At 45.7% G+C, this 15,986-nt stretch overlaps 1 protein-coding gene across 3 annotated transcripts in view; it reads left to right on the top strand.

Moving 5' to 3' along the window:
• LOC144491738 (MICOS complex subunit mic25-like) overlaps positions 1-15,986 on the top strand; it is a 438,118-nt gene that overhangs the window by 361,856 nt on the left and 60,276 nt on the right. The window contains exon 8 of one of the 3 annotated variants that reach the window (XM_078209976.1): positions 13,799-13,898. The exons of the other annotated variants lie outside the window; for them this stretch is intronic. Within the exon in view, the coding sequence (XP_078066102.1) occupies positions 13,799-13,888 (90 nt within the window). The 3' untranslated portion in view covers positions 13,889-13,898. The remainder of the gene's footprint in view (positions 1-13,798; positions 13,899-15,986) is intronic. 3 annotated transcript variants of the gene reach the window in all.

The raw sequence follows: 15,986 nt of genomic DNA, 5'->3' as shown, positions 1-15,986 counted from the left end.
ACAATATATCCACATGCTGCATGTTTTCTGCCCTCAGTACAGGAATTACATATGCTTATATAGTGAGGCTAACAAAGCATTTAGACAGTTACATGGGCAAGATGGGTACAGAGGGATATGGGCCAAATGTGGGCAATTGGGGCTAGCTTAGTGGCTAATAAAAAAAGGGTGGCATGGACAAGTTGGGCCGAAGGACCTGTTTCCATGATGTAAACCTCGAAGACTCGAAGCTAAACATCATCAAAAGGTATATAGATCAGATTCAAAGGAAGAATTAGAACATAGAACATAGAACATAGAACATTACAGCGCAGTACAGGCCCTTCGGCCCTCGATGTTGCGCCGACCAGTGGTACCAATCTAAAGCCCCTCTAATCTACACTATTCCAATATCATCCATATGTTTATCCAATAACCACTTGAACGCTCTCAACGTTGACGAGTCCACCACTGCTGCAGGCAGGGCATTCCACGCCCTTACTACTCTCTGAGTAAAGAACCTACCTCTAACATCTGTCCTATATCTCTCACCCCTCAATTTAAAGCTATGTCCCCTCGTGCTAGCCAACACCATCCGAGGAAAAAGGCTCTCACTATCCACCCTATCTAATCCTCTGATCATCTTGTATGCCTCTATTAAGTCACCTCTTAACCTTCTTCTCTCTAACGAAAACAACCTCAAGCCCCTCAGCCTTTCCCCATACGATTTTCCCACCATACCAGGCAACATCCTGGTAAATCTCCTCTGCACCCTTTCCAACACTTCCACATCTTTCCTATAATGCGGTGACCAGAACTGTACGCAATACTCCAAATGCTGCCGCACCAGAGTTTTGTACAGTTGCAGCATGACCTCCTGGCTCCGAAACTCAATCCCTCTACCAATAAAAGCTAACACACCGTACGCCTTCTTAACAACCCTATCAACCTGGGTGCCAACTTTCAGGGATCTATGCACATGGACACCCAGATCCCTCTGTTCATCCACACTACCAAGTATCTTACCATTAGCCCAGTACTCTGTATTCCTGTTACTCCTTCCAAAGTGAATCATCTCACACTTTTCCGCATTAAACTCCATTTGCCACCTCTCAGCCCAGCTCTGCAGCTTATCTATGTCCCTCTGTAACCTGCCACTTCCCTCCGCACTGTCTAAAACTCCACCGACTTTAGTGTCATCCGCAAATTTACTAATCCATCCTTCCACGCCCTCATCCAAGTCATTAATAAAAATGACAAACAGCAGTGGCCCCAAAACAGATCCTTGCGGTACACCACTAGTAACTGAACTCCAGGATGAATATTTCCCATCAACCACCACCCTTTGTTTTCTTACAGCTAGCCAATTCCTGATCCAAACCACTAAATCACCCTCAATCCCATGTGTCCTTGGAAGGCATTTAGAGGAGATTACGAAATTAAACATTACTAAATGAAACATTACAGAAGTTGGCTCTGAGGAGATTTTACAAGGTGAAGAGAGCATAGTAAGGTGAAGGGGGTGGTGGTGGGGGCATGGTTAGAAGGCAGAATTGGAGATGGAGTTGACATATGGGGTGGGATTTTCTGGCCGCGCTCGTCCCAAAACCAGAAATTCCCACCTGAAGTCAAGCATGGTGTCCCCACCCCTCCCACCCGCCACCCACTATGATTCCCGTGGTGGGCAGGACAGAGAATTCCGCCCATGGGGTCAGTTCACACTTAGGAGCTGTAACATTTGGAGGAGGTGGCAAAAATAAGGTGGAGTTATAAATCCACAGAGGGGGCGAAGTTCTCCCAGGACCCTGCCAATGGGGTTCTACACTGATCTTCTGCTGGTGTCACCATGGTGAATTTAGAAACTGATTTGCATCCCGCCAATAGAATGCAGACGAAGGCCCAGCCGGTATCTTCTCCCCCAGTGCCCGATTCTCCACAATACAAATAGAAAAACAGGCCAGTTGAGAACCTGTCTGGAACAACATGGCACGCAGAAGCCAGGACTCACCTGAACAATGCCTGGGGCTTATTGAACTTGCATTTTGACTTTAATTACGTTCCAAAGGTCCATAAGCTAAACTGCACACAAGCTGACCTTTCATATTTTTACACGTAGCGTTATGCAAAGATACAAATGTGGCGGCAACGCTGCATTTCATTTCACCAAAACTCTGACAATGATCCTGTTCACTCAACACAAACGGATTGAACCTGGAGGATCTCTGCCAGAATGTGATGAGCTGTCCGGGGAGCCTTTGTTTTCTATCTCCTGCATTTGTGATCTGTATTCATTGAAAATCAAGTGCCTGTTGTGTAGAACGGTCCCTCTTAACACTGTATACCCTTCCACAACATAAACCGTATTTCAGTGACACAGTTCAATATATTTTCAATTTCAACATTAATCAAATATTAAACATTCATAAGGTTTCACGAGCGGCAGAAAATTCCATTCTTATGCTTGTAAAATAATATAAAAATGTTTCCTATTTAGCTGGATAAAATGTCTGTGATTGTATTTCCCACTTAGTTCAGAGTCCACATGAGGTACTTATTTTCTATTTTGCTCAAATTCATGCTGTTTGGGATTACATTTAGGGCTTCAATCCAATGTTGTAGTATTAGCTAACGTTTATTACCATTGTTATGGTATGATATTGAAATAACAGGCGAAGGATACATTGTCGTCTGAAGAAAGTGGATTTAATAAATTCTGGTCTCTCTGGAAGAGTGCAAATATTATATTTGGTTGGTGCCCAGTAAACTAATCAAGGGAGACAAATTTATCCTTATTGACCCTTGCCTGGTGAAGAGAACATCCGACAGGATCCCTATCCTGACTGCTGTCAACGGCAACAACAACCTGCATTTATAAATCGTCTTCAATACTGTAAAATGACTCGAGGCACTTCACAGGCGTGTTATGAAACCATATTTACACCAAGCTACAGAGTTCTGAATGTGCAAAAGCTGTTTTTTTTATTCATGGGATGCATGTGTGTCACTGGCAAGGCCAGCACTTATTGTCCACTCCAAATTGCACTTGAGAACGTGATGGTGGGCCATTGCTGCAGTCCATGTGGTGAAGGTACAGTCACTATGCTGCTCAGCAGGCAGTTGCAGATTTTTGGTTAAATGACATTGGATAAATGGACAATCTTTTTCTGGATGGCACAGTGGTTAGCACTGCTGCCTCACAGCGCCAGGGGCCCGGGTTTGATTCCCGTCTTGGGTCACTGTCTGTGTGGAGTTTACATGTTCTCCCCATGTCTGCGTGGGTTTTCTCTGGGCGCTCCGGTTTCCTCCCACAGTCCAAAGGTGTGCGGTTTAGGTCGATTGGCCATGCTGAATTGCCCCTTAGTGTCAGGGGGACCAGCTAGGGTAAATGCATGGGGTTATGAGGATAGTGCCTGGGCGGGATTGTGGTCAGTGCAGATTCGATGGGCCAAATGGCCTCCTTCTGCACTGTGGGATTTTATGATTCTATGAGTTGGATGGTGGGTGATTTGCAGGGCAGCCTGGAAGCAGCGGTATTCCCATGGGCCTGCTCCCCCTATTGTTTCTCGATGTTAGAGGCCATGGGTTACGAGCATGCTGTCCTAGAAGCGTTGGTAAGTTGCTGAAGCGTATCTTGCAGGTTTTACCTGTGACCCGGTTACACTGGTACTGTAGGGAATGAATATTGAAGATGGTTAGTGGGGAGCCAATCAACCCATCTGTTTTCTCTTGGATGTTGAACAATTTGTAGAGTGTTGGTGGATCTGCGCTCATCCAGGCAAGCGGATGGCATTCCATCACACTCCTGACTTGTGATTTGACAGTGGAGTGAGGAATTACGTTACCCACTGCAGAATATCCAACATTTGACCTGCCCTTGTAACCACGGTATTTACGTGGCTGCTTCAGGTAAGTTTCTGGTCAATGGTAACCCCCAAGATGTTGACGGTGAGGATTTAGTGATGGTCAGGTTATTGAATGTCAAGGGACATTGGTTAGACTCTGTCTTTGTTGGTGATGATCATTGCCCAGCAATTCTGTGGCACGAATGTCACTTGATCAAAGAGGTGGATTTTAAGGAGCATTTTAAAGGAGGTGGAGCTGTTTAGGTCGGGGAAATTCCATACCTAAGGACCAAGTGAATTAAAGGCACAGCCACCAATGGTAGACTGAAGGAAATTCTAGATACATAAGTTGCTAGAATTGGAGGAGTGCTGAGATCTTGTGGATAATGGTTGTAATGTTTAGTAATTCTTGCTGGATAAGTGATTGGGGGCGGGATCAGGCTCCCTTCGCCGTTGCTCCAAATGACTGCTTGTCAAGTCTAAACCCAGACAACTGCTGTGGAGGGCACCCAACAATAGACAATCCTGTCATCTCCGTGTGTCCACTCCCAGGCACTTTTGAGCAGAAAATAAGTAACATTTTGCCTCCCAGGGACACGGAAGAAATGTGTAGCACCCTAAGCATCACTTTGGCCGAGGCCAACTTTCTCAGGTAGCACCAGGAGTCGACTCTGAAATCTTCCTTATTTGCCTCAATCTCACAATTTTTTCCACTGTGAAGACAGATGCAAAATGCTTTTTTTTTGGTCTCGATTATGTGCTCAGGTCTCTGGGGTAAGAGAGGGAAGAGTGCCATCCACTGAGCCGCACTGGATATCTGTGGCAGAGCTAGATTGGCAATCTTTGCATCCGATTGTACGGGGCTTTCAGTGAAAGCTTGCAGCATTTCATAGAATTGTAGAATGGTTACAACATAGAAGGAGGCTATTCGGCCCTGCATGTCCATGCCAGCTCTCTGAAAGAGCAGTTCATGTTTTCCCACTCCTTGCCATTTCCCTGTGGCCCTGCAAGAAGGGCGGCACGGTGGCACAGTGGTTAGCAATAGTTCGATTCCTGGCTTGGGTCACTGTCTATGCGGAGTCTGCACGTTCTCCGCGTGTCTGCGTGGGTTTCCTCCGGGTGCTCTGGCTTCCTCTCACAGTCCAAAGATGTGCAGGTTAGGTGGATTGACCATGCTAAATTTTCCCTCAGTGTACCCGAACAGGTGTGGCGACTCGGGGATTTTCACAGTAACTTCATTGCAGTGTTAATGTAAGCCTACTTGTGACTAAGATGTGGAGATGCCGGCGTTGGACTGGGGTAGGCACAGTAAGAAGTCTCACAACACCAGGTTAAAGTCCAATAGGTTTATTTGGTAGCACGAGCTTTCGGAGCTCACCTGAGACTCACTCACCTGATGAAGGAGCAGCGCTCCGAAAGCTCGTGCTACCAAATAAACCTGTTGGACTTTAACCTGGTGTTGTGAAACTTCTTACTGTACTTGTGACTAATAAATAAACTTTCTTTCTAAAACGTTCTTTTTAAGTGTTCTTTTCTTCTTTTTGAAAGCCTCGATTGAATCTGCCTCCATCACACGCTCAGGCAGTACATTGCAGATCCTAACTACTTGCTGCATAGAAATGTTTTTCCTCATATTGTCATTTCTTCTATTCCCAACCACCTTAAATTAGTGTCCTTTGGTTCTCGGTGCTTCCACCACCGGGAACAGTTGCCAAAAATCTCCGTCCTCCTTCATGGTTGGGAGTGACCGGTAAAAGTGAATGGGGTTTTGGCTGGAATACCAAATTCTCTATTCTCACTCGCAGCGAGGTGTCCAGACCCCTTGTGCTTTTGAACACGAGAACGATACATATTAATGACAAGAATGGATGGTTTGCATGGTCAAAAGGAAGTGTTTTCTGTATTAATGCTATACGGACTGGGGGCTTTGCACCCTTCCTGTAAAAAGGCAAATGCAGCATGTTTTCTCTGCATGGATATTGAACTTGTGCTCGGCTCCAAGCCTCAGATACCTCGTCGAAATCACTGTTAAATGCTAGAGTATTGCTGGAAGTTTTCAATTATTTAAAATAGTAAAATATTCTTTTAATGTTTCATGATGGAGATAGTCCCTCTTTTAACAGAGTTCGAAGCACTTTTAATGACTTGGCTTAGACGTGCTGGTGCATCGTTTATCACAGCGACCCAAGTGGCTGGTTAAATGAAATATAAACATATTATTGGGGTATATTGGAGTAGGACTGCAGCACAACCTTCGGATAGATTAACATGAATTCTCATCATCACTTCACACGAGCAGCAGTTACGAAGCAGCAGTGTGAGCAGACTGGAACATTTGGAGACCAGGAATGGTTGTGATGTTTGCCTTTGTGCTTAGAAGTCTGCCATGATCCTCTCGATGTGGAGATGCCGGCGTTGGACTGGGGTGAACACAGTAAGAGTTCTAACAACACCAGGTTAAAGTCCATCAGGTTTATTTGGTAGCCAAATACCATTAGCTTTCGGAGCGCTGCTCCTTCGTCAGATGGAGTGGAAATCTGCTCTCAAACAGGGCACAGAGACACAAAAATCAAGTTACAGAATACTGATTAGAATGCGAATAAGGATGAGGATGAGGATGGCCTAAACCGGGATGTTGGGTTTATGTCACACTATCAGTAACCCCCACAGCTTGCCTCCTGGACTTGCAGAATCTTACTGGCTGTCCTGTCTGGAGACAATACACATCTCTTTAACCTGTGCCTAATGCTCCATCCACTCACATTGTCTGTATCTTTAAGACCTGGTTGGCTGTAGAGATTCGCATTCTAATCAGTATTATGTAACTTGATTTTGTGTCTCTGTGCCCTGTTTGAGAACAGATTTCCACTCCATCTGACGAAGGAGCAGCGCTCCGAAAGCTAATGGTATTTGCTACCAAATAAACCTGTTGGACTTTAACCTGGTGTTGTTAAAACTCTTACTATGATCCTCTGGGGCAATGTAGAACACAAATCAATGGGTGAGATTTCCCCCACTCCCTGCGGCCTGTTTTCTGGCTCGCTATTGGCCACTTGTGGGATCTCCCAGTCCCACCAATGTCTACATCGTTTTGAGTGGTTCGTCAGGGAACTCAACATGGGGTGGTGGGGGTGGTGGGGGGGGGGGGGGGGGGGGGGTGGTCTCCTTCGATGGGACTGGAAGATCCCACCTGCAGAAAGGACTGGAAAATCCCGCCCCGCGTTCCCAGTAATTTGCCTACATCTCAAATCATTGCGAATGTTTAGCGGACCCTAATGTTTTTTTCAGAGTTTATCCTCAATGAGCCAACAGTCCTTTCCCAAACTCCAGGCCTGTGAAGTTCGAACAAGACAGAACAGCAAATAACAAAGAAGTATAAATAGGACAGAGATATCTGGGCTCCATGGGTCATGTTACAAAGTCCCAGAACCCAACATTTGGACACCTTTTCTGTGACTGCAAAGAAAGTTGTCTGTACCTATTGATTGACTGCGGTTCACCAACCATTACATTTACAGAGTCCTTATCTTTTATTTATATTAAGTTAATTGAGTTTTTTAAAAACCCGCAGTTCTACGTTTTCTAATTGTAATGCTGACGGTAACTTATTTCAAATAGGAATTGTTAAATGAATCAAGACTGAGGTCCATCTCATTAGCCTTCTAGCATCCTGTTGCCACATGATGCAACAATAAGGGAACTGTTGACTGGTCATAGCACTCAGTTGCTATTATTAGTCCAGAACAGACCCAGACAGAGGTGCAGTGCTACAGTCAGCACACAGTCATGTCTCCAATTACTTTAGGCAGGAACAGAGCACTCAGTTACTTGAGCCTCATCCATAAACACTCATTTACTAAGTCCCAAAATGTTATCCCAAAATTCTGTTCAACACGCATGAAACATTACAAATTAAATGACTGGGTCAGTGTCAGCGTCACAATTCGAACATCTAAGCCACATTGTCGGTAAAAGCTGTGTTTTGCCAATGTCAAACTATTTAAGATTGTTTGCAGTTCTTGAATGAGGGACTAAAAAAGGAAATTTCTTCAACCTTCCAAACAACATGTTTTTCTTATATAATGCACTTGTGTAAAATTCCTTCCTGTGCAATGTCAGCCAAGCCTTTTAAACAGCTTACTGACTGTTAAAGTATCACACCAAAGAACGATAAAGTTAAAGTTAATGTTTATTAGGGCTTACATTAACACTGCAATGAAGTTACTGTGAAAATCCCCCAGTCGCCACACTCCGGCGCCTGTTCGGGTACACTGCAGGAGAATTTAGCATGGCCAATCCGCCTAACCAGCACACCTTTTGGACTGTGAGAGGAAACTGGAGCACCCGGAGGAAACCCATGCAGACACGGGGAGAACGTGCAGACTCCGCACAGACAGTGACCCAAGCTGAGAATTGAACCCGGGTCCCTGGGGCAGTGAGGCGGCAGTGCTAACCACTGTGCCGCCCGTTATTACACTATTGCTATTATACGAAGAAAATTAACTCCCCCCTCCACTTCTGTACTACTCACATCAGTAATACCTTCAAGAACAGATCCAAGATATTCCATCGCATTTTATACACCAACGTACTCATATCTACCCACTGATTCTCTTCTTCCAATATGTTAATATAATTGATCTGTGCTTCTCTCTGGTTTTGGGTTGATCCAGTGTGGGAGTGAGTCTTAGGAGAGGGAGAGAGAGGCAGGGAGAGAGCAACCAGAGACAATGGGTGGGATTTTATGGCCTCGCTCGGGCGAGACCAGAAATTCCCACCTGAGGTCAACGGGGATTTCCATTGTCGGACCCTCGCCCACTCCGATTCTGGGCGGCGAGGTGGTAGAGTTCCGGCCAGTGTGTGGAGGGGAGAATGGGAAAGCTGTGTGAGAATAATATATGTAAGCATATATATTTTAAAAGGGTTTGACTCTGATAATTACAGTTTAAGTCCTGCTCACTAATACTTTCCGGGTGTTAACTGGTGGTCTTAAATGTTTTTTTTCCCCAAATGCAACTATTTTCATTTATACAGGCATACTGATAGGACAGAGGGAAGAGAGGGATGGTGAAGGGAATCTTTTTATCCTCTCATGGGGGCGAGATGACACAGTTAATTGAACTTAGCCCAGAAACAAGATACCACGAGTGCTGAGCTGCTGCCCTCCCCATCACATCTCACCTCACTAAATCTTTTCGCGTTTTGCTGGCAAATCTTGATGATGGCTAACCAAAACCAGCAAAGTGCAATGAGATATAGGCCAGAATTCTCTGGCCGTTTGCGCATTCTCCACAAGCATCAACTCTGAGACTCCACACTGAGAACGGGAGACACAAACTCTGCAGTGGACGGAGATTTGGCTGAACGCCAAAATCTCCATCCTTGCTGGCAGCAGCGGCAGTGCGTGAACGGCCAGAGAATTCCGGCCGGAGAATAAATGATTTTGAGCAGAGTCATTGCCAGAGTCAAGTTGCAAATGTAACTCCAAACAATGCAATGATTAACTGAAATATACAGAGGCAATATCACTGAAAATATTCAATATCTCCACTGATTGTGCTAAATTATGCTTGTATAAAACGCTTTTTAGCAGAAGGCATGTGAAGCTATAGAACCTGCCGAATCAATACTTGTCTGAACCAATTGTGCAGTGGTTGTGTTGATAACTAGAAGGTTAGCTCTGCTTTTTGCTCTGATAGAACAGCCCATTGAAATGCAGGTTAAAGGAATACACCAGGGAATGCCGGCAAAAAAAAAACCTTACATTGTCTTCCTAAACCTTTTCTCAATTCTTAAGGTGAATTAAAACTTAGCTCTGCTTTCAGGTTTCTGCTTTCCATTGTTCTCTCCTCCCAAAGGTACAAACTCATGTTGGGGTACGCTCCAGTGGGCACCAGCACCCTTCCGGTTGCTTCAGAATGTGAACCAAGCGACTTGAGTTTTGGCAGGCAGTTTCACTCCAGTAGGCATCACAGTTTGCTTCGATATCAACTCCTCCAATACCCACATTCTGAAGTCAAAAAGCTCAGCGCAGAGTTTGAACCGTACCTTCCTTAAAGTTCTCCTTCTCCCTCTCTTAGAACAAAGAACAAAGAACAATACAGCACAGGAACAGGCCCTTCGGCCCTCCAAGCCCGCACCGCTCCCTGATCCAAACTAGACCAGGAACAGGCCCTTCGGCCCTCCAAGCCCGCGCCGCTCCCTGATCCAAACTAGACCATTCTTTTGTATCCCTCCATTCCCACTCCGTTCATGTGGCAATCTAGGTAAGTCTTAAACATTCCCAGTGTGTCCGCCTCCACCACCTTGCCCGGCAGCGCATTCCAGGCCCCCACCACCCTCTGTGTAAAACACGTCCTTCTGATATCCGTGTTAAACCTCCCCCCCCCTCACCTTGAACCTATGACCCCTCGTGAACGTCACCACCGACCTGGGAAAAAGCTTCCCACCGTTCACCCTATCTATGCCTTTCATAATTTTATACACCTCTATTAGGTCACCCCTCATCCTCCGTCTTTCCAGTGAGAACAACCCCAGTTTACCCAATCTCTCCTCATAACTAAGCCCTTCCATAACAGGCAGCATCCTGGTAAACCTCCTCTGCACTCTCTCTAAAGCCTCCACGTCCTTCTGGTAGTGTGGCGACCAGAACTGGGCGCGGTATTCCAAAGGCGGCCGAACCAACGTTCTATACAACTGCAACATCAGACCCCAACTTTTATATTCTATGCCCCGTCCTATAAAGGCAAGCATGCCATATGCCTTCTTCACTACCTTCTCCACCTGTGCCATCACCTTCAAGGATCTGTGGACTTGCACACCCAGGTCCCTCTGCGTATCTACACCCTTTATGGTTCTGCCATTTATCGTATAGCTCCCCCCTACGTTAGTTCTACCAAAATGCATCACTTCGCATTTATCAGGATTGAACTCCATCTGCCATTTCTTTGCCCAAATTTCCAGCCTATCTATATCCTTCTGCAGCCTCTGACAATGTTCCTCACTATCTGCAAGTCCAGCCATTTTCGCGTCGTCCGCAAACTTACTGATCAGCCCAGTTACACCTTCTTCCAGATCGTTTATATAAATCACAAACAGCAGAGGTCCCAATACAGAGCCCTGCGGAACACCACTAGTCACAGGCATCCAGCCGGAAAAAGACCCTTCCACTACCACCCTCTGTCTTATGTGACCAAGCCAGTTCTCCACCCATCTTCCTCAAAGACCATCCATAAAACCCAAGTTGGTAACCCCTCCTAATATGTCTTTCTTTGACGTGGTGTTGATTTTCGTGTCCTTCCATCTCTCCAACGCAGTTTGAAATATTTTTATTCATTAATGGTGCTGTCCAAATCCACTCATTCTGCTCTGTGAGACTCTGCTAAACCTGCCATTTCGTCCACTCACAAGGCCGTCAGTTGGCCACCTTGACATTTGGAATTATTCCGATCATTGTTATCTTCTGCCTCTACTTTGCAGGACATATCAGATATAAAACTCTACTCCCTGATCAAGTGCCTCTCCAGAGACTTAAGCACATGGTCCATAGGCTAGAGCACATGGTCCAGACTCTCCTGCGGTGTACCGAGGGAGTGCTGCACTGTCAGAGGTGCCATCTTTTGGATGAGACATTAAACCAACACCCCTCTGCCCTCTCAGGCTAGATGTAAAAGATCCCACAGCACTGTTGGAAGAGTAAGTGATTTCTCCCGCTGTCCTGGTCAAACGTATCCTTATGCCAAAATCACTAAAATAGGTTATCTGGTCATTTGTCTGATTTTTTTGTTGATGGCACTTTGCTGTACAGAAGTTGGCCATATTTCCAACATTACAAACGTGACTACACTTCAAACTACTCAACTGGCTTAAGGTGTGTCATGGCATCCTAAGGTCATGATAGGTGTTCCTGGACTGCAAGTCTTTCCTTTTCCCTTGATGTCAGCAGCGAGCAAGACCTGCCTTGATCAACAGAATACTGGGGGTGACACTTCCAAAAAAATTTGAAGTGACGAATTCACATTAAAAACTGGAGTAAATCACGCTGTTTTTTTCAATAGGAGTATAAAAATGAATCTCCCTCACTCTGCGAACTGCTGAGTGCCTCGGCGACAAACAACAAAGAAAATTACAGCACAGGAACAGGCCCTTCGGCCCTCCAAGCCTGCACCAACCATCCTGCCTGACTGAACTAAAATCTCCTACCCTTCCGGGGACCATATCCCTCCATTCCCATCCTATTAGTGTTTGCTTCCACTACCTCGACAATGGGTTCCAAGTACCCAACACCGTCTGTGTAAAACACTTGCCTCGTACATCTCCTTTAAACTTTGCCCCTCGCACCTTAAACCTATGCCCTCTCGTAATTGACTCTTCCACCCTGGGAAAAAACTTCTGACTTATCCACTCTGCCAATGCCCCTTATATTCGTGTGGACTTCTATCAGGTCGCCCCTCAACCTCCATCGTTCCAATGAGTACAAACCAAGTTTCTCCAACCTCTCCTCATAGCTAATGCCCTCCATACCAGGCAACATCCTGGTAAATCTTTTCTGTACCCTCTCCAAAGCCTCCACATCCTTCTGGTAGTGTGGCGACCAGAATTGAACACTATGTTCCAAGTGCGGCGTAACTAAGGTTCTATAAAGCTGCAACATGACTTGCTAATTTTTAAACTCAATGCCCCGGCCGATGAACAGTAAGAAGTCTCAGAACACCAGGTTAAAGTCCAACAGGTTTATTTGGTAGCACAAGCTTTCGGAGCGCCACTCCTTCACCAAGTGAGTGAAGGGCTGGGCCCACGAACAGGGCATATATAGGCACAGACTTAGTTGATGAAGGCAAGCATGCCATATGCCTTCTTGACTACCTTTTCCACCTGTGTTGCCACTTTCAGTGACCTGTATACCTGTACACCCAGATCCCTCTGCCTATCAATACTCCTTAAGGGTTCTGCCATTTACTGTATATTTCCTATCTGTATTAGACCTTCCAAAATGCATTACCTCATATTTGTCCGGATTAAACTCCATCTGCCATCTCTCTGCCCAAGTCCCCAACCGACCTATATCCTGCTGTATCCTCTGATGGTCTTCATCGCTATCCACAAATCCACCAACCTTTGTGTTGTCTGCAAACTTACGAATCAAACCACTTACATTTTCCTCCAAATCATTTAGGAGGGGCGGGCCGCCAGCTCCCCGTTAGTGGGGAGCTATAGTAATCCCCACTGGGGTGAAATACTCCTGGTGGCGGGAAGAGGCTAGCAGGCCCAGAGATTTCAGTCCCAGGCCTGCTAATGCGATTTAAACTACATTAAAATTACCTTGTGAATATCTAATATAGCTGACGGTGCTGGAAATCCAGCGCTGGGAGATGAGCTCAGGGCCGGATGCCCAGCACGAATCGCGCTAATCGGGCACCGCATAAATCTCCCGCCGGAGATGGGAGAATCGCCCCCTAACAGTTAGAGCGATGAGAGCAGCATACTCCCAATTATTTTTGATTTGATTTATTATTGTCACATGTATTAGTATACAGTGAAAAGTATTGTTTCTTGCGCGCTATACAGACAAAGCATACCATTCATAGAGTACATAGGGGGAGAAGGAAAGGATAAGGTGCAAAATATAGTGTTGCAGTTACAGATAGGGTGTAGAGAAAAATCAATTTAATATATGGTCGGTCCATTCAAAAGTCTGATGGCAGCAGCAGGGAAGAAGCTGTTCTTGAGTCGGTTGTTACGTGACCTCAGACTCTTGTATCTTTTTCCCGAAGGAAGAAGGTGGAAGAGAGAATGTCTGGGGTGCATGGGGGTCCTTGATTATGCTGGCTGCTTTTCCAAGGCAGCGGGAAGCGTAGACAGAGTCAATGGATGGGAGGCTGGTTTGCGTGATTTGAGGGCGAGAGAGATAACTTGCAAATTATAGGCAGAGGTGAATTCAACTGTAGCAGAGCTTACAGTTAATCTGTCTCTTTCAGTATACCTTTATCCAACTGAGGGAAGAGGGAAAACAGGGAATGCTGGCGATCCGAAGTCGAAACTGTAACTGCTGGCCTGTCAGATCATGAAAGGGAAAAGGTTGGTCAAAGTGACAGGTTGAGACTCTTCACTCACACCTCACACTCTCACTCTCAGTCAGTTCATTGCAGCACAGAAATGCTCGATAAGATGTTCAGAGCAACAGATGACTTGGGACAAAGCTATAAAGCCGTGAAAGAGTTCATGTAATTTTCTGAACCGCAAGAATGAAGCACAGGCAACTCATTAACATCAGCCTTGTAGTCCATTAACGCTCTTGTAGCTGTTAGCTATTTTCAAATTGATTGATTTCCCAGTGTCATTTGAAAAAAATCTTGCCGACTGCTTTCTTCTGTTGAGTCTGAAATCCCTTGTAGTGATGTTTACAGCACGTCAGAGGAAGGCATTACAATGGAAGCACCTGGGAGTGATGGAGTGTCTCATGCCAAGAAGGTCAACGTGACAAAGATGTCATTTGTAATAGTGTGATAGTCTTGATCTCACACATACATCAAAATGCAATGCCTTCTCAATGGAACACCTCCTTTAGGATTCATACAGAACTGTGGCAGAGCAAGGACAACAACTCCAAGCTAAGCTCCTCAGGCTAGGGTGCTACCAGACCCACAACATTCCACCTGTGGCCCTGCCTCCCAGACAGCGTTGTCTCGAACTACATCCTTTTTACATTGAAATTCAATTGCAGAGGTGTCTGACATGATGAAGGTTGGGTGTTGTGGCCTGCATTGCAAGATAGGAATGTTGTAGCAGGCATTCTATTTCCTTTTGTTATTCGCTGGAAGAAGGCGTTGTTGACAAGGTCAGCAGTTTTTTTGTAAACCTAATCCTTGTTGCTCTGAGAAGGCGGTGGTGAGCTGCCTTCTTGAAACATTTTATAGATAGAGTCATAGAGGTTTACAGCATGGAAACAGGCCCTTCGGCCCAACTTGTACATGCCGCCCTTTTTTATCACTTAGCAGTCCCAATAGCCTGCGTTTGGCCCATATCCCTCTATACCCATCTTACATATGTAATTGTCCAAATGCTTCTTTAAAAGACAAAAAGATGTTTGATACAGCTGAGTATCTTTCTAGGTGAACAGAAGACATTCCAAAGCCAACTACATTGGTCTACATTCCTGGTGTCAGGTATAGGGCAGACTGGGAAGGAGGGATAGTTTTCCTTCCTGAAAAAGCATCAGTAATTAAACCAGCTGGAGTTTTAAAACAATCCAGTAGTTTCATTTCCAGATTTTCAAAGCTGATTTTGTATTCATAAAATTGCTGTAATACGATTAGAACATGGCCTATCATCGCAGGTGAAGAATAACCTTTAGGGGGAAGTGATGGCCCAGTGGTATTATCGCTAGACTATTAATCCAGAAACTCAGCTCATGTTCTGGCGACCTGGATTCGAATCCCGCCACGGCAGATGGTGGAATTTAAATTCAGTATGAAAAAATGTCTGGAGTTAAGAATCTACTGATGACCATAAAACCATTGTCGGAAAAACCCATGTGGTTCACTAATGTCTTTTAGGGATAGAAATCTGCCATCCTTACCTTAGGCGGCACATGGCACTGGTGCCTCACGCAGCACTGCTGCCTCACAGCGCCAGGGTCCTAGGTTCAATTCCAGCCTCGGGTGGAGTTTGCACATTCTTCCCGTGTCTGCGTGGGTTTCCTCCGGGTGCTCTGGTTTCCTCCCACACTCCAAAAATGTGCAGGTTAGGTTGATTGGCCATGCTAAATTGAGGGGGGATTAGCAGGATAAAAGCATGGGGTTACGGGAATAGGGCCAGGGTAGGATTGTGGTTAGTACAGACTCGATGGGCCGAATGGCCTCCTTCTGTACTATAGGGATTCTATGATACATGTGACTCCAGAGCCAGGGCAATGCAGTTGACTCTCAACTGCCCTCTGAACATTGGCAACTAGGGAGGCCAGCCAGCCAGCGATGCCCAGCCAGCGACAGCCATGTCCCACGAATGAATAGAAAAAAACACCTGGGTGAGTGAGAGAGGACAGCGGCAGCTGTGGAACTGCAGCCCGTAGCCTTCCGTGAATTGGCACCTCCAAAAAAGGAAAAGGAGTAAAATTAGCAAAACAAAAGCCAAGGCCATTTGTTCAGTGCTGCCCAATCAGCTGAG

Source organism: Mustelus asterias, chromosome 3, assembly GCF_964213995.1.
Source record: "Mustelus asterias chromosome 3, sMusAst1.hap1.1, whole genome shotgun sequence".
NCBI classification, from domain to species: Eukaryota; Metazoa; Chordata; class Chondrichthyes; order Carcharhiniformes; family Triakidae; genus Mustelus; species Mustelus asterias.
This window is presented reverse-complemented; position numbering and strand designations above follow the sequence as displayed.